Source organism: Borostomias antarcticus, assembly GCF_949987555.1.
Source record: "Borostomias antarcticus genome assembly, chromosome: 24".
Classification (NCBI taxonomy): Eukaryota; Metazoa; Chordata; class Actinopteri; order Stomiiformes; family Stomiidae; genus Borostomias; species Borostomias antarcticus.
This window is the reverse complement of record NC_140257.1, coordinates 8,178,462-8,198,114: the sequence shown is the minus strand read 5'-3', so window position 1 is coordinate 8,198,114 and position 19,653 is coordinate 8,178,462. Positions and strand designations below refer to the sequence as shown.

The 19,653-nt window shown below is 41.7% G+C and overlaps 1 protein-coding gene across 1 annotated transcript; it reads left to right on the top strand.

The window, feature by feature from the left end:
• Nucleotides 1-1,741: 1,741 nt before the first annotated feature.
• cyp7b1 (cytochrome P450, family 7, subfamily B, polypeptide 1) lies at nt 1,742-14,272 on the top strand (the record flags this gene model as incomplete). Its single annotated transcript, XM_084458182.1, has 6 exons — nt 1,742-1,828; nt 8,039-8,168; nt 8,430-9,041; nt 9,219-9,425; nt 11,330-11,508; nt 13,979-14,272. 6 exons carry the CDS (start codon nt 1,742-1,744, stop codon nt 14,270-14,272), a joined length of 1,509 nt encoding a protein of 502 aa, XP_084314308.1.
• Nucleotides 14,273-19,653: the final 5,381 nt, after the last annotated feature.

Below are 19,653 nucleotides of genomic sequence, written 5' to 3'. Positions count from 1 at the left end.
TGACCACTCGAGGCAGTGGGTTACAGGGGATTTTACCACAGCTACGGGGCGTTGTTAGAACTAAAACCCCCGTAGCTGTGGTAAAATCTCCTGTAACCTACTGCCTCGAGTGGTCAATTGCTTTTCTACAACGGTTACTACATATATATATTAACAAAAAACACTCAGTAGTAACATTCAATCATTTATTTACCGATCATTCTTATCATTTTAGTATTTACAAAATCTTCCGCGATAGGCTATAGTTCTGAATTAAATGGTTGCCAGGCAACATAGACTATCTCGCCTATTTGGGTTGGCCTTGTTCACATAAACTATAAGGCATAATTCGGGTGGTTCACGTTTATTTGAATATTTCCAGCTATGGTGCAGTTATCAAAACAGTTCTCCAGAGCACTTGTTTTTGCTGGTAGGGGTGTGGAAGTGTTGGAGTCGGACTGATGAGTGCGTTTTTGTAATAGGATACGAAAAAGGCGAGGTTGCTGCGAGTGGTTGCTACGCAAAGCATAGCCTACCGCTTGATTTTATCAATGGCCTTGTCAATGAGATTGACGGTGCATTAATACTAAATGTTATGCGGTCGCAGCCGTGGGTTACAGAGTATTTTACCACGGCTGCTAGCCAATCAGAATCAAGTATCCAAACTCTCCGTTGTAGAATTCAGTATAAGTGTATCTATGCTAAATAAATACTGTAAGTATTGTGTAAAAAACAACACATCCTTTTTAAAGGGGTAGTGTGCTATTTTGGACATTTAGTCATATTTGTGGTCTGTCTACCATGAACCTGAAACACAGAGACCATAATTTCATGGATTCTTCCAGTATTGAGCTAGCTGCAGTTTTTATGCAGGCTCTCACTGGGCTACAAAGTCAATGGGGAATACGTAAATGCTATGAAAAACTACAATGAATGTGCTTTTCTTTACAGGGTGTAATCTTACCCCTCTCAGTATTCTCTCCTGTGAAATGTATCGCAATCTGAATATTTTTAGGTGTTTGGAATGACTTGCACATAGTCCTCTGTGGGAACAGTGAAAACAAGCACCAAGGGAATGCTTATGTCCAAGCCAGGCCAAACGTAAAAACTTTCGGATTGTGATATATTTCACTGGAGAGCATACTGAGACTGGTAAGATTACACCCTGCACTTCCCGTCTCGGAAAACAACTTTATCATAGTTTTTCCAACTATTTATGTATGCCCCATTGACTTCCATTGTAGCCCAGTGAGAGTCTGCATAAAAGCTGCATCTATCTCAATACTGGAACAATCAGTGAAATTGTGGTCTCTGTTTCAGGTTCATGAATAGACAGACCATAAATAGGGCTACATTTCCAAAATGGCACACTACTCCTTTAATAGTGTGAATATAGCCTAGTGCTTTTCTGTATGGGTGCGTTTGCCCGAAGGGATATTTTAAGCATTTCACTGCGCATTGTGCGCTACAGATTTTTTTTCTTTCTTTTTCTCACACTGTTGCACAGTCCTACCACCAGCCAGTAGGCTACCGTCAAATGCATCACTGTCCACATTGCTTCCTGTAGCAGCTTGCACTGACTCACTCAACACTCACGTACATAACTTTGCAGTGGCTCGACCTCTTTGGGTGGTTGGGAAGAACTTTGCCTTAGTAGGAGGACTAGATCCACGTGACCGTGACCACAGGTCGTTACTGCTGACTAGCAGAGCACTTCAGTCCAGTTACAACAATCGTGGGACATCCGACCATCCCAACGGAAATGCTCGAGTTCCTCTTAATAATCTTGTTTGGCTTGCTCCCGCTTTACTACTTATTCACCGTGCGATTCAGAAGGAAAAGGCAAGTAGTGGATGATTGCTAGTCGATTCGTTATCAGAACATTTTGGTCTAGTTATTTTAACAGTATCAGGCTAGGTCTACATTTCTCAATTTTCCCATCAGGACGCGACTTTTTGGATGTTGGAAGTTCTGGAGTAGCCTGGGGGCATAACGCAATCCCGCTGTTGCAACTCACTAGCCAAAAGGACAATCCAAGTCCAACCCATTTCGTTTATTGTTGTGTGGGGTAGATGATAGTCTACTGATAGCCTACAATTGGCCATCTGTAATATTCACTGATTGTGAGGAATGGGTATTATAATGACTTGATTAGGATTAGAATAACTCTCTCTCTCTCTCTCTCTCTCTCTCTGTAATCACCTAACCTTATTTTAACAATGCTAATTAGCTCCTCATTCCACTCCTAGGTAGGCTACTCAGCTAGAAATGTAGCCTAAAGGTTCCCAAACTGGCAATTTACTATACTATCCGTCGTCTAGCAGTTATCGGTATCATCCTCATCCTTGTCCGACCAAGATTCTATTAGTCGAGCAATATAAGCTTGTTAGACAAAAGTAGGCTACAGGCTAGCCTATATAACATTAATAAAACAGAATAGGCCTACGTGCTTTATAATTATATGATTTATGTTATGTTGAGACTGATGACTGATTTGCTTCTATACATAGCCGCGGAGCGTATTTTGAACAGGATGCTGGAAAAAAGGCTCCAAGTCCAGCCCACTCTCTACATGCATGGTTGCGCAGCACTGTAAAACGTAGGCCTATCATCGGTCATCTTCGTTATTTCATGTTAGGCTATATTCTATTCGATTTGATATGTTCTGTTATTCTAATCTGTTATATCTGTGATGTTCTTTTATGCATTATAATAGTCAAAACACAATCTCCAAAGACACAGCGGCAACCATGGGCGATTTTATAGGGGGGGCAAGTGCCCCTCCTGATTGGCCAGCCCAACTCTGCTCAAATTCTTTAAAATAAATAAATAAATAAACTTCTTTTTTTAAACTAATTAACACAATTATTAAATACATAATTGTAGTTTAAAATCATTAATTTTAAAAGTGTATTTATTACTTAAACTAGGCTACCTTAAAAAATATATATATTCATAATCCACCAATGGCACAACTCGTCCGTCGACCTCAACAATTTACGGTTTGATCTGTTACTGAAAAAAAAAAAAAGATCTGACTGTACTGCTCAGTGCTCAACAAGCTACAACCAGCCAACCTGCTCACAATGGCGAAAAGAGCTATAAAAACAATTGACCACTTCTTCATAAAAAAAAAAAAAAAAAACTGGCAATGCTAATGAAGAAGCTACCACTCGAAATGACAGTGCAGCAGGTGCAATCGAATGCAGAAGTGCTCCAGAGGCTATCAAAGCTAGCACACTAGCAACATCACCATCGGCGAGGAAGCTAGCACCAGCAGGCAGTTGCAGTTTGATGTTGTGATGTTGGGTATGGCCTAGTGCTCGGTCATAAAGTCATATTGACATGCTTGTGGTGTCTAGATGAAGTTTGATGCGTTGTGCATATTATGTGCTTATTAGCATACTGTTCACAACTGGCATTCTTTGTAAATAGATGGGATGGGAGGGCAGAACTGTTTTTTTTCTCACGTCAAAATTTTGCCCCCCCTACTCTCAGATGGTAAAATCGCCTATGGCGGCAACATTATATCATCCCCAGACAGCAATCTGATCAGGGCCATATACAGGCCAGATCTGGCACTTGTGGCTTAGTTCCGGCTCATATATGGCCCAGATCTGCTTGCTATCTGGGTCTAGACAAAGTGCAATCTCCAAACATAGTCTACACTAGAAGACTTCGAAAAGATTTTTAAAAGTCTAACATCCTCTCACATCTAATGATATGGAGTTTTTAGTCACAGACTATACGAAAGACTGATCATGCAGGTCATTTGCATTAAGACAAAAAAAAATTTAAACCTGAACTTCAAGAAGAGAAAAAGACTGAATTAAAGCTCAATGAGATAACTTTTTTATGGTTCATTATACAACGGGTAGTTCCAACCTCGCAATCTGATTGGTTAAACGCCGTTGTATGTGACACGATATACCAGGGCAAAGCCTCTTTACAGTTCTATTTGAAATATTACTGCGCCTACCATTACACTAGCCTACATACTCGCGTCATGAACCATCAAGCTTTGAGCCATCTTGTTTCACTGTTGCAACATTCCAATTTAACAGCTTTTTAATGTTAATTTTCGCACTGGGTGTCAGTTTATCACGTCCTGATTTTTTGCCCTTACCGGATAAAGTAACCACAAAGACTCACAATATGTGGTCTGTTTACCAAAACACAGCCTGTTTAAAAATGTGTATAAAAGCAATAACTCACTCGAGGGTTGTGGTATATGGCCTATATACCACGGCTTGTGCTGGTCGACGGAACTCGGCTGTGCCTCGTGTCTATGACCGCAGCACAAGCCGTGGTATATAGGCCATATACCACACCCTCTCATGAGTTATTGCTTCAATATTCACCTTTACTTGCTATTAGTTTATGAATTGGCCTTAGCAAGACCTCAAAAATCTTTTTCGTGACATGAGACTGCATGAGACCCTGTGAATTTATTAATTTAGAATTTCGGTGTAGGCTACTGGCTAGTAGCTACATGTACTGGCGGGAAATCTTGTGGTGGAACGGAAGTGACACATGACACGTTTTGCGTACGTTTTGCGTGTCATAATATCAGGAAGACAAGAAACACTTCGCCCCGCGAAACGAAATCTACATGCACATAAAAGAAAGAAGACCGGTATTTACCTGCGTTGAAGCCAACTTTCCAGAAAGTAGCTACAATCCTCCAATCCGTCTGTGCCACGCGCGTTTAGGCTATGACTTTTATCCCCATCATTACAGTGAGTGAGTGGGGGATTGTGGGAAGTGTCATTCTTAAAACGCAGTGCCGATTTTATCACGACCAGAGGGGCTGCCAAAGTGCCTAGTTATCTCATGTAGCTTTAAGACTTGGATTTCCACCTCAAAAGGGGAGATGATGATTTGACTCAGATATTGGAAAGTGCATTTATTTAAATCATTTGGATGGATGGACAAAATGAGAGGTTATGGAATATGATCCAGGGTAGACCAATTTGAGGTCGAGTTGAAGACTATTATCCTAATAGAACAACAGCAATAATAATAATAATAACAACAACAATAACAATATTGATTAATAATAATAACAATAATAATAATACAACTTATGATGAATAACTAATTAGGCCTAGTTATAAGGCCTAAGGAATAGGATCATCCTAATCTGGAAATGTAGGCCTGAGAACAGGTAAGATTTCCTTTGGGTGAAGTCAGGCAGCCCAATAAATGCATTTCAAAAGTTTATTTAGGAACAAATTATTGGTAACACTTTACAATAAGGGTCACAAAAAACATTAGTTAACTTTTAACTAATGCTTATTAATGTATCCTTATTGTAAAGTGTTAGCAAATTATTTTCATAAATAACTGCCAGGGTCTGTTTACAACAGGCATGCGCTTGCCCAGTGTTACAAAGGGCCTACCGTGATAAGCGTGTCCATGTGAACTCGATAACCCCTGGAACCGCTGATAAAACGCTTGTGTAACCTGGAGGATCGTTCTCCTTTCGTTTATGTTCTCGTTCTCATCTCGACGTCGTGTAACCCATGGTGTCCATGACGTAGGCAGTGCAATTAACGTTCAAGTATGCAGTTGTGCATAGTGTTGAATTGTTCGAGTGTTGTCAAGTGTTGGTTCAAGTGTTCAAGTGTACAGTAGTGCAGTGCCACTGCTTTGAGAAGTAGGTCAGACTAGACTCTAAAGACATGTCAGCAGCATTGTCCCTTCCTGAGGCTGATTAGTTCTCAAAGGAGCACTTACTGAGGTTGTTTGCCGTTTTGTCCACCCTGCCGTTTTTTCATCCTCACACGAAGTTCCTCAGTGCACATTACATTGAGTTCTGTGTAAGAGAGTTGCAGAAATGAACTTCCATGGTAGCAAATTAATGAGCTAGAGCCATTTCTGTAGAAATCCAGTCTTTCTTTAGTCCAATCACATTTACTTGAATTCAGTGTGAAACCCAAAGAAAATTACAGACCAATAATACTAATAAATACTGAGTGCAGTGTGGTCATACTATATGTCGTTATGAAACCCCTTATACAGTCTAAATTTGCACTTTGCTAGTAGAGATGCAGAGCCCCTGATTGCTTCTGACAAGAGTCTGGCAGTACTCTTAATGTGTGTGTGTGTGTGTGTATGTGTGTGTCTGGATTGTGTAAGTGTGTGTGTGTATGTGTGTGTCTGGATTGTGTAAGTGTGTGTGTGTATGCATTTGAGTGTCTAGATTGTGTAAGTGTGTGTGTGTGTGCGCACATCAAGCAAGTCTTGTCTTTGACAGATCAGCTTGAGGCCTTACAAAACGAGAGACTCTTGCCAACTCTCCCCACCATACTATAATGAGAAACAGTCTTTTTTATGGACCAGCAGCACACAAATTAGTCTGTCCTGAATTCACACTGTGCTCATTGATGCTGTTTTGTTGACCTTACACAGTGGTGATAGTGTGTGTGTGTGTGTGTGTGTCTTGTGCTTTGTGGCATGCAGATGAAGCCTTCATACTGTAGTTGAAAGCCCTATATTGTCACACCCTGATAAGGAAGTACTGGGTGTGACATTATTATTCATCTGTGCTCATGTCCAGACTAATCACAGGAAGCATGTTGCAATCTTACCAACTGTAAGATTCAATTGGCAATTCTGGATGGTGAATTATTTTGTCCCATTTCTCTTAATTTAACTTACAATAGTGGGTAATAGTCTCTGTGTTTACGGTAAATAGTGCCTAATCTTTTTGATAGGATCAAAAGCACCTATGCGTCTCTTTAGGGCAGTTATAATGCATGGGTGAGTCCTCCTCTATCCATCAACAATACAGTTATTAATAGCTCATATATCCTGACATTTACTGGCCTAGGGACAGAAACAATATTTTGTCTGCCTCTTGATGTCTGTAGCCTTGAGCTGAGAGTGTGTCAAAGTGTGTTGGTTCTTCCGCTCTCATATTAAATCATACAATAGGATGACTGCCCTGTTTTAACAGGTCATGTTCAGATAATACGGTCATCCACACACATTGTAGATCTTTTTATTGGGCTTTGGCTTGTAAATGATGAATGACTAATATTGGCTTTTAGGAGGGTTAATATTTATGTTGTTGTTCCCCGTCCTACACTCACAAAAACACACAAACACACACACACACACACACACACACATTTACACCCTTCTTAGTCTGAAAATTGAATGGGTTAACTATTGGATTTTTAGCAGCCTCTCTCTGTAAAACCACGATGTTGTGGTCAGAGGGTGGCTGGAATGTGTTGTGCTTGGGGCCACCACAAAGCTTCCTTCATCTCTAATCACTCAAGTGAGTTGCTCAGTTAGCTCATTTTGTGGGAGAAGATTTTGGCTCCAATTCAGTCATTTGCAGATTTCCAGGGAAACATAAAGAGGAACCTTGCACAATGAACAGTTCTTGTCCTCTACAGAACAATTCAGTATTGAACCATGCTGAATGCTTTTGAAAGTGGTTTCTTTCTTGCAGAGTAAAAGAAACCACGGTAGTCTTTTTGTTTGTTAAAGGCTGTGGTTCATTGTGTAAGTTAAACAATACAAGAGAGAACCCTGCTTAATCTAGAGCATGCCGCAGACACCAGACACGTCTGATCTTTTCATGGGAATATGAAGCTGATCTACCCTCAGGTCAAAGTCATCTGATCCGTTAAGCACACACCCATAGAAAAATATTGGGTTAGGGTTAGTTAATATTGTATAACTTGTAGACAACTACAGCATTTTTGCATAGCGTCAAGCAACTCCCTAACACTACCCTTCAGTATGTGATGTTATTTGTACAGTCTAAAATACTAAAAATAATTTTCAGCAGAGAATGGTAGTTATCAGTGAGTCCAAATGATTCACCATGTTGCTACTTACTTGAACTGAGGACTGTTTGACTGTTGACAAAAAGAAGGTCAACATAATAAAATAAACACTTGTGATAATAAGATTTGAGCCAATAACTCGACACCGGAAATGCCTGTCATATTCACTGCTATATTTAGCTGACAAGGACTTTTGTTAAAGTTTGACTTATCAAAAAGGTTTCATATTACCCCTTTTACCCTGCAGAAGAAAGGGCGAACCTCCACTGATAACAGGCTGGATTCCATACCTGGGGAAGGCCCTGGAGTTTGGAAAGGATGCACATACATTTCTTGCAGCATATAAGAAAAAATATGGAGATATATTTACTGTGCAGATTGCAGGTGGGTACCATTTTGTGTGCTGTACAGTTTATCCTGACTCATACTAAAAAGGTGCACTGTACAGTATATTACTGAAATGCTTGATGAAATAATGTACAAACATATTAAATGCACATTATGACTCTCTTGTCAAGAATATTGTTGCTTTCTAATTGGAGTGTTTGATTTCACAGCCATGATGGTGTTAATTACTGTATGATCCTTAAGTCCTCCATCTGATCACATCCATTGCGATATAACACTCTCTTGTTCCTCTTGAAGGAAAATACATGACATTCATCATGAACCCGTTGCTGTATCCAAACGTCATCAAACATGGAAAACATCTGGACTTCCACGACTTCTCAGACCAGGTGGCCCCGGTAACGTTCGGCTACCCACCTTTGCGGAGCAGCAAGTTCAGAGAGCAGATCCAGAGATCCTTCCGCCTCCTGCAGGGCAACAGCCTCACTCCCTTAACAGAGAGCACGATGGGTAATCTTAACCTTGTGTTTCGGCAAGACTACCCAAGGGAGGTGGAGGTGGGTGGTGTCGAGGGAGGCGGTTGGAGAACTGACGAGATGTACCAGTTCTGCAATGCTGTCATGTTCGAGGTGACCTTCCTGACCATTTACGGCAAACCGGACTATGCCAGCCGACACAGTGGAATGAGCATGCTCAGAGAGCAGTTTGTGAAGTTTGACAACAAGTTCCCACTCTTGATCGCTCAGATCCCCATCTCGCTGCTGAGAGGGACCAAATCCATCCGTGAAGAGCTCATTAAGTACTTTCTGCCTCAGCACATGTCTAGGTGGTCCAACATGTCACAGTTCATCCAGATGCGAGCTGCGTTGTTGGAACAGTATGATTCCCTTGGAGATGTGGACAAAGCAGGTAAATGCAGCTGTACTTTTTTAATCTGTAATTTACTCAGTGGTGATATTTGACTTTCAGGCATTCTTTTACATTTCTCTATAAATTGGCATTTTGGAGTGCATTGTTCATTTTCTGTATGCTTTATAAACCTGTAACTACTGTATGAATCTCTCCTACCTCCTGCTGTTCATTCAGCTCATCATTTTGCCATCCTATGGGCCTCGGTGGCCAACACGGTCCCAGCCACATTCTGGACCATGTATTACCTGGTGATGCACCCAGAAGCCCTTGCAACAGTGCGTGAGGAAGTCCATGGTGTCCTAGAGCTCTCTGGGATTAGGGAAGTCCAAAACAGAGACATCACTTTCACCAAGGACCAGCTGGACAGCCTTCTCTATCTGGGTAGGCTAGCATTGCCTTTGTTGTTGTTTTGTTTGTACTATATATATATATTTTTTTTTTAAGAAAAAAGAAGAAGTTATTTAACCTTTAATCAGGTAGTCTCATTGAGATACGAAATCTCATTTACAAGAGAGACCTGCCAGGACAACAACGACAAAACAAGTTACTGACAGACAAACCACCCTATAACAGGACAAACAAGACAAAACAAAGTAGAAATACAGATAAAAATAAAACAGACAGACTTTTAGTGCAGAGGCAGAAAGCAGTGGAATAAATAGAACAAGCATCCACTAATATTTTGTCCATATTTTTAAGAAGAGACTTAAACTCTCCTAGGGGAATCAGGGTGTCAGACGGGGCAGAGTAGGAGAAAGCCTTCTTACCAAGCTCAGTACAAACTGAGGGTCTAGTGAGGGTGATGTTGTCCTAGGACATGAGGGTCTAGTGAGGGTGATGTTGTCCTAGGAAATGAGGGTCTAGTGAGGGTGATGTTGTCCTAGGAAATGAGGGTCTAGTGAGGGTGATGTTGTCCTAGGAAATGAGGGTCTAGTGAGGGTGATGTGGTCCTAGGAAATGAGGGTCTAGTGAGGGTGATGTGGTCCTAGGAACTGAGGGTCTAGTGAGGGTGATGTGGTCCTAGGAAATGAGGGTCTAGTGAGGGTGATGTGGTCCTAGGAAATGAGGGTCTAGTGAGGGTGATGTGGTCCTGGGAGCGGAGAGTATAGCGACACTGTTTACGCGGCAAGTAACAGGATAGGTAAGTGGGAAAAGTCCTAACGGATTTATAGATGAAGAGATACCAATGCAAGGTCCTTTGCATGGAAAGGGACGACCAGTTAACTAATATCAAGTTTCCCTTAGTATATCAGGACTGATCAAGAATGTATCCCTTTCTGCTATGATGTCCTGTTTTTCTAGTAAGGCTCCAAGCACTGACTGGGTATAGTAATTGAATTATTATGATTTTTTTCAATCCACTTAATACCAAATATTTTTGCACAACACAGTGTTCCACGACTTACCGTGCATTGAATTGGCCTTTCAATTTGAATATGAATCACAATAATAGCATGTTACACCCACTTTTATAATAAGCTTAGAGTTTACAAACGTTTACAAAAGCCTCTTTAAAGGTAGATGCCAGTACCTCGCCACCACATTATTGGAAAATTAATTATAACAGGCGAGTTCTATGTACCAGACAGGCTATCAATTATCCTACAGGATCTTTCATCGGGAACCCCACAGTAGCAATCATGACCTCCTATGGCTTTATCCCACAGCACCATCCCTACCCCCACCCCGACCTACTAACAAACCACTGTCTGTGATTGCTGTAACAAAGCCAGTCCTAGTGGGTATGCGCCCACAGAGTCCCCAGGTGTCACATTAGATCACGGCGCCACACACTCTGAGCTGGCGGTATGCCTTATATGCCTTATCTCTGGTGACACATCAGCAGGGCCCGGGGAAAAAGGCCTCTGGCGGGGGCTCACTGTGGCACTGTCACAAACAACGGGATCGTATCTCCTCAGGGAGATGTGGCGCTGGATCTGACTTCCATCCATTTGTTTTAGTGTTAGCGGTCAGGGAATGTTCTTGTTAAAGTGGCAGCCTTTCCGTGACTAGAGACCGTGGGTTTATATGTTTGGCACAGCCTTAGCCTGGCTGCTTCTGTTTCTCTGTTAAAACGTATTGTAACATTTTCAATACAGAACAAAATTTTATTTTAACAGTGGTTTGAACAGTATCCCCAACAAATACCCCTTGAAGTCAGACAACTCCTTGTGTGTGGGCACGTATCATACAGACATTTGTGCTTTAGCACAAGTCAATACAGCAGGGACGGTCCAAACCTCAAACTGCGCTGTGGTAACCTTGGAACTCGACTGTGTTCACAGAAAGCGCCATTAACGAGAGTCTGCGGCTGTCTTCGGCCTCCATGAACATCCGCGTGGCCCAGGAGGACTTCATCTTACGGCTGGAGGGGGAGTGCTCGGTGGCAGTGAGGAAGGGAGACGTGATCGCCCTGTATCCCCAGAACATGCACATGGACCCAGAGATCTACCAAGACCCCGAGGTTAACCAAACTATGCACGCACGCACGCGCACACACACACACGCACACACACCACATAAACACATACACACACTCTGTGGGTGTTATAGAGAGCCTTTAGGCTTTGTATTGCACATCTCTCTTTCTCTCCTTTGCTAGTCACTGTTCACCCTCACTCCATCCAAGAACACCACCTACTGTGTGTGGATACTGTAGGTGGCTAGATAAATAAGTCTGTGTGTGTGTGTGTGTGTGTGTGTGTGTGCATGAATCATGCAGGCATGAGTTGATGTTTGTATATTTATATCTATATGTACTGTGTGTGTGTTTCTGCATGTGCGTGCATGAATCATGCAGGCATGAGTTGATGTGTGTGTGTGTTTCGGTGTCGGGGTTGTTATTCCATGCTTAGTGCTCTGTAAAATGTCCCTATAGCTAATACAATTAAACTAGAGCTGTCAAACGATTTAAACATGTATCTAATGAATAACATCATCTCTAATTAATTAATTTTGCTGGAAACCCCCCCCCAAAAGAAGATATTTCAATAGACCTTTCCGACCTGTCAATCACGTGGAGAATAATAACCAATAAGGTTGCTTGATTTCTTAAGACCACGCCTCTGATGTCCCACAAACAAAGCTTGTCCCACGTTGTGTTTATAGTTTAGACATTAGTTTGAAGAAAATGATTCATAAAACATACAGAAAACCGGCCTGCAGGCTGCTGTAACATAATGTTATAAGAAAACAAGCTGTACGATACTCCACACCTCCCTCCACACATCAGTTTACAGCAGCGCGACACAAAAGCTTCTAAGTTAGTAACATTAGGTGCTTTATGTACAGTAGCTAATTAGCCCATAGCTAGTAGTAAACATATAATTCTCACAGGCTTATTTTCTAAGAATGGATGACACTAACTTACTCACCCTGCTTTACATGTGCAGTTAGACTCCACGATTTTATCCTGAAGAATTTCAATCTGAATGTAGCCTATGCTTTTGTGCCTTCCACATAGGCTACATCGCCAACACCTACCATGAACTCTGCTCTGTCCGAAATCCAAATCTCATGGCTATATCCTTGTTTAAAACAGTTCAGGCCTTTGCTACTGGGGCTAACAGCTATTGACACGTTTAGCATTGAGATGATAAGTTAGGATAAAACTGCTTTGATGGTATACAAACGACGACTAACCTTCTTATTAACTGTCCCATCTGGGAGGTTTTTTTTAAGTAAACTTTCCGCTTAGAGGGCAAAGCAAAGTCTGATTATCCACCTTCTCGAGTTTGTTTGAAGGTAAAGATGCGTGATGTAGCCTACGCGGTCATTCAGGTCCCATTAATGTTTGTTGCTTCAATAATGTTAAAGCAGGCATGACGCGGCAACTGTGCCACCTACAGCTGGACGAAATCGATGAATGTGAATAATTTGCATAATTTAACATTTTAATTTTTAAATTTAATTTATTTTTTCCCCCATTAATTTTGCATAATTAATTTATCTAATTAACACGTTCAATTGACAGCCCAAAATTAAACATTTTCCAGGAGCTTGCTTTATCATCTCGTTGAGAGAGGTCAGGGAAGAATTTTTACAATTCTCCTACAGTATATTGGCTCAGATTCTTTGGTTCCATCGGGAAAATTATGGGTAGAATCAGTGTGTACCCCCCCCCCCCCCTTCTGTAAAGCGCATTGTGTTGCCTTTATGTATGAAATGCTCTATATAAATAAAGTTGTATTTCTTTTTGTTTTTGGATATATGAGTGTCTTCCTCTGGGTTAGATTCATGAACATCGTGCATGGACTGTGAGTGGTTGAATCCTCCCACTGGCTTTCAGAAGGTCAGCACACATTGCCCATGCTAATGTACTCTGGGGTTTGAGACATGTTCACCTTGCTACGGTCTGTTATAGACAGCAACTGAAAATGTACCAGTTTATTGCAGTGAGTTTGCATACTCCAAATTCACAGTAACTCACTTGAGTTGTTAAAGTCCTTGAACACGTCGGCTTTTTCTTTCTTTTCGTCCAGTAAGAGACTTGAGGGGTACAACTCTTTAGCCAATAATGGTTTAGTCAGTTTACTCTTCGGATAGTCTGGCCCAATGGATGCTTTTGCGAAAAACCTCTCATTGGTGCTTCAGATTCAATCCCCGACACTATTTTACAAAGGCACTGCTGAAAAAACAAAAAACAAGATTGTCCAAGACGATTGTGATTGGCTTAAGGAAATGTAGCGTTTTTTTCTTTGTCTCATAATGATAATTGGGTGCAGCCAAACCCAGCCTTGTGAGCCCATAGCCAGACCCTTCTCCAGCACTGGAACAGTGTGAGACGAAGTGTGGAGAAAGGTCTGGCTATGTGAGACTACTCTTTGGAGAAAAGTGAGACAGGACTCAACTACTCTGCCGTTCAGCAGCACTAGCTTATCAAAGTGAAAGAGCTTAAAGATATAACGCTGTCCCTATTCTCCCTGTCTGAATAGAGTTTCAAGTACGACCGGTACGTGGCGGACGGTAAAGAAAAGACAGACTTCTACAAGGACGGCCAGAGGCTGAAGTACTACCGCATGCCTTTTGGCTCAGGCTCCACCAAGTGTCCTGGAAGGTACTTTGCCATTAACGAGATCAAGCAGTTCCTGTCTCTTGTTCTGCTCTACTTTGACATGGAGGTGGTTGAGGGTCAAAAGCAGCCCACCCTGGACATGAGCAGAGGAGGGCTGGGGATCCTGCTCCCTGCCACCGAGGTTAGATTCCGCTACAGGCCTCGCCAAGCCTGATCTATCCAAGAGACGGCAGTGGGACAGATTTGGATGTTATTTACGTCTGGGTCATAAGCAAGCTATACCACTAATAATGGTCCGAACTGTGGACCAAGAATGTATCATTGTGTAGATTCCATAGAATCGTCATGATTAACAGTTGATATGGCAACTAGTTGAAGCATTTGTGTGTGTGCTTCTGTGTCAATTATATTAACTATGTTTCATAGTTTGAAATAACTCATTCTATGACCATGTTATTGAATGTACAGCTCTATTGCCTTATGGGTTATGTCTCAGATTTCAATTCCCAGATGATTGTGTCATTGAAATGATTGTCATTATCCTACTTAGACTTTTTTTTTCATTACATTATGCCTGACCCATAATCAACAATTCAAAGCTTTATATTCAAATGTCTTACTGATTTAAAGAAAGGGGCAAAACTACTCATTATTCATTAAATAAAACGGAATAAACCAATACAACTGACCTATATTCATGTGATTTGAATCTTTCTCTTTCAATTGTGATGACCTCTCCGCTTGGTGTCATCTGGTTTAGTATATGACAGTTTGGCTAGATGTCTCCATTACCTTCAGTGTTGCTGTTCCTGGTTCTGAAACTAAGCAATACAATAATAAATCTATGAGGCTATTTCGATTGTCACAATCAATGACACGTCAAAGAATCGAAATGTTTGAATTACAATGAATGATCATATTACTCGGCCAATAATTGCTTTTGTAGACCCCATGTGCTTTATCCTTTACTCAAACACCACCATTCTGAACAGTTCTTACACATTTATTTAATTAAATCAAAGCCATATGCCTAGTTCAGTGCTATTAAATACATTAAACCTCGACCAATGTATATCATCAATACAATTCATTCCACATTGGCTTTATCAAGACAAATGAAGGAAAACAAGTTCAGTGAACCAAATGAGTCGACTCCCATTTCAAATAATCTCTACACATATTTACTGTCAAATACGTCACAAGTTGGCCTGGTTTCCATACCCAAACGCTACAGTGGAATAATTAACAGTTAGAATTGAGTTGTGGTGTGGCGCTGCGTCCTGTCACTCATCTCAGTTGCGCACGCGAAGTTCCTTTGCAGGCACTGCTTCATTCAAGGTTTATTGTTGAATTCTTTTAAGAGTCTCGATGGGAAAACAACACATTTGTCACGATACGGATCTTGAATCCCAGCAGAGAACGGGTATTGTGTCGGCTGCTCGTAGAACCCGGGTGCACCAGTTGTAGGCCTATTCGCGGCAGTATGAGTAACACCATGTCCTTGGTTAAGATAACTAACAAGTCTTCTCATTTCATCCAGTGCTTGCGACTGCATGAGGATGTAGTTCTTCGCGAGGAGCAAGGTGGCAATTTTTGACAACTTCCGTACGGACGGGCTGTGCGCATAGGGGATAACCGAGCGTAATTCATCGAGCGCGTCGTTCAGGTCGTGCATCCTCCTCCTCTCGCGCGCGTTAATGTTTAGCCTCAGGACCTTCTGCTCTTTGTGTTTTTTACCCCCGTCACATTTACCCATAGACAGTAAAAGTCTCTCCTCAGGAAAAAGTACCATATCACTCCTGCCAATGCCATCACTATCATCGTCCTGACTCTGCTCCCCACTACTGCTATCCGCAGCTGAGGCGCTCAAGTTGAACCGTTCGCCGTACTTTACGCAAGACGGTACGGATGAAAAGCCAAATGTTTCCGGTCGACCTTCTGCCATCGCAGTTGACTGCGCGGGTGCCTGGTCGAAACAACTGATCGAAGATGGTCGATCCAGAGGGAAAAATCCATCATTGGCGGCAGAACCGAGAGGGTCCATCTTTCCCTGTCCGAGCGCTGAATCTTCTGAGGAGCGTCTCTATGCGGACACTGCGCAGTGTTGGAACGCTCTCTCTCCTCCCACCCACTACTGCCCCGCGCCTACACCTCAATAGACTTGTCATATAGGGTAATGCACTCCGAAACGCTGCTGCCAGTTTAACATGGAATCACCTTCACCAGACCTCGTACGAAATCAAAAGCCATGGGAGGTTAATTTTATGGGCGAAATCGAAAGGCAACCACCGTGCGAAATTCATTATGGCCTTGCCATAATTTAAGATAACCGATTTGTGGTGGGGGGGGGGGGGGTCATTTTGTTCTTTTTGTCAGTGTTATTGGTGATAGCATGTCATATTGCACTTTACGTGTCGGAAGACAACAAGACTGTATGTTGGACATGCAATTGGTAACTTTGAAATAAAAAATTGATAACAAAAAAAAGATAACCGATTTGAAGTGACACAAATGTGTGTTAAATTAAATAAATTACATAGGCCTACCACGTGCTATTAACAGACATTTCCTAGAAACACAAGTGCATTCCATTCCTATTAAATATCCAAGGTAGGCCTTCAAAATATATTTGTTTTGCAGTAGCCTACTAGAACCCAAGTTTTCTTGACTGAACTATTAGGTCTGCATCATTATCAATCATTTAAAAAAAAGATCGTCATTTATATGCTATCAACAGACAATAGCTGCAAACAGCTTCAATTAAGTAGGCTATCACATAATTTTGTGTTGCAATATTGCTTGCATATAAACCGCTGTTTGACACCACAGGCCTTTGAGCCCCCCTGGGGGTTCCAATGCCCCCTGCTGATAGAGAATCACTGCACTGGATAACCTAAGGGGGGCAGCATTTTAGGCTACTATAAATCTCCCTGGCTCACTTCTTTCAGTAGTATCAGAATTCAAGTTTAAACCCTTTTTTGCCAAGATCCCCAAATCAGCTCCAACCCTTCTCAAGAATGACCTCTTACAATGCACAGAACATGTTCCTCTACTTATTTCCAATCATGTTGACAGTTTGCTTTAAAAAAAAAAAAAATACTATTTCTGCTTGCTGCATACTACTTTGGTACGATATATTTGCTGTTTGTAGGCTACTTTTTATCTGACCAGGGATTTGGGATTTATTTAATTTATACATAGTATTGCTCTATACTCTCTGGGTTTTATTAAGTATGATAATAATGACATTACTAAATCGGATTAAAAACATTTTCAGCTTGTAGAGGTGAAGAGGCCATTGGATCCCCCAGGGCTGCTCCAACTGCTCCTGACTGTCCAATGTCGTGGACCCGCCCCTTGATACGGATCTGCTCCAGAGTTGAATGGGGCGGCTGTAGCTCAATTGGTAGAGCGGGTCGTTCAATGATCGAAGGGTCAGTGGTTCGAATCCCAGCGCCGACTGTCCACATGTCGAAGTGTCCTTGAAGAAGACACCTAAACCCAAATTGCTCCCAATGAGCAGGTTAGCACCTTACATAGCAGGTGTGTGGGTGAATGAGAGGCCATTGAGTGCCGCTAAGGTGGAAAAGCGCTATATAAGTGCAGTCCATTTACCATAAAAAAAGAAGCATACATTAGTTTAAGAAGGATTAAAAAAAAAAATGCTGCATGACTTGTGTAGGTTTTCAAACGTCACAGGTGTGCTTATGTCTCAACAGCTTTTTCGCAATAAAATATGCATTTCATTTCATATTAGAAATGGTGCTCAGAGAGCACAGACCTCTGTCCCTTAATGCATTTTGTGGCTCTGTGCACACCAAATTGAATGGGTTCTAAATTGGTCCATGCTACACCCCTCCACCGATTTTCATGAAAAGTCCCGTAGTTTTTGTGTAATCCTAGTCTAAAAAATGAATGGAGATGAATGGATGGCCTGGCCATGATTGGGCAGCTCATGGACCTGCCCCTTGATATGGATCTGCTCCAGAATTTAATAGGTTGTTAGTTGACCCATGTTACACCCCTCCACCGAGTTTCATGAAAATCGGTCTGGTAGTTTTTGCGTAATCCTGGTCCAAAAAATGAATGGCAATGAATGACCGTCCATGTTCGGGAAACTCGTGGACCCGCTCTGTGATTCGGATCCACCCCATATACTATATACATACACAGTACACGCAGGCTTATTAACACGTAGCTATTTACAGAGAACACTTAATGCTACCTGCTGACTCAATCAAAGTATGTGTAGATGTCTAGATAAGCCACTGTGTGTTGGAGTACTTCACTCAATCAATCAAAGCTTTATTTGTATAGCACATTTCATACCCAGAGGCAACACAATGCGCTTTACAGAGAACAAGGGAGGTGGGCATACGTCCCACCCCTACATATACCAGAGGGAAGCAAAAAAACAATATCACCCGGGGGCCAGAAAAGTGAGCTGTAAAAATTCTTCCCTGACCCCTCTCAACAAGGCGATTGAGCAAGCTCCTGGAGTATGTTTGTCTAACGGCTAAGAACATTTATAAAGCAATAAATTACATTAAATTACATTTTCAGAGTAAAACATCATAGGAGAGACATGGCAAACACTGGTTTATGTCTGTGTGTGCGTGAATGTGCCTGGGCCCAGATAGAGGCAGGGGTTGGGGTAGTGCACACCTAAAGGGAAGTGCATAGGGCAGGTAATTCTACTGTAGGCCTAAATCTTTATTGTCCCAGAAAGGTAATTGTTGTGTATAAAGGCCATCAACCACAAGCCAGACTGGACCTGGCATAGTTAAGATCACTCATAATGCTGCCCTTACTCCCCTGGAGAGATTGTTCAACTCTGCTCTGAGCAGATGAGCAGGCCTACAAGGTCCGCCTCTAGGGGGCAGTGTAGTATTCCAAAACGAGTTACTGCTTTTGCACAAACTGCTTTCTCTGACAAAGTCATTAAATGAGAGGAATAAGCTCCCCACTTTTAATTACATTGTATTGTATTCTGGATGCTTACCTGCCCAGAGACTGCAGATGGAAATAGGCTAATTAGCTATACTCTGGCGCAATGCATCTTCTCTCATGATGTCAGATGAATGTTTTTTGTACATGGTACCTGACTAAATAAAGTAAATGAACTAAACCAGACACTCTCCTCAGTATGTTTTAAGAAGAGAGCAATATGCATCAAGAAGCAATAACCCTGAATTCAGAGATATTTAATTCCAGTTTGAATTCCACCTCAAGATTGGTTCCTTTGAGCATCCAGAGGCTGCAGCTGTCTGACTCTGCTGTGTACTACTGTGCTCAATAGTTGAGTCAGTACCTGTACAAAAAAACTGGGGAGAGAAAAGTGTTCTAATAAGTGGAGACACACAAATGGGGCAAAATCATGACACATCTAAAGGTAGCCTGTATCTCATGTTCAGTATAAGAAAAGCAAGACAACTCTATTTAGACTCGTTTCTACTGTTATCTTCTATGCATCAAGCATTCTTCTTGGAGATGGAAAACACTGACTCTAAATCCCCAAATCACAGTACATTTCAGTAAAAGTAATTGTTGAAAATCAATTGTTTAACATAGACAACCTTCATCATTTCAGGGCAA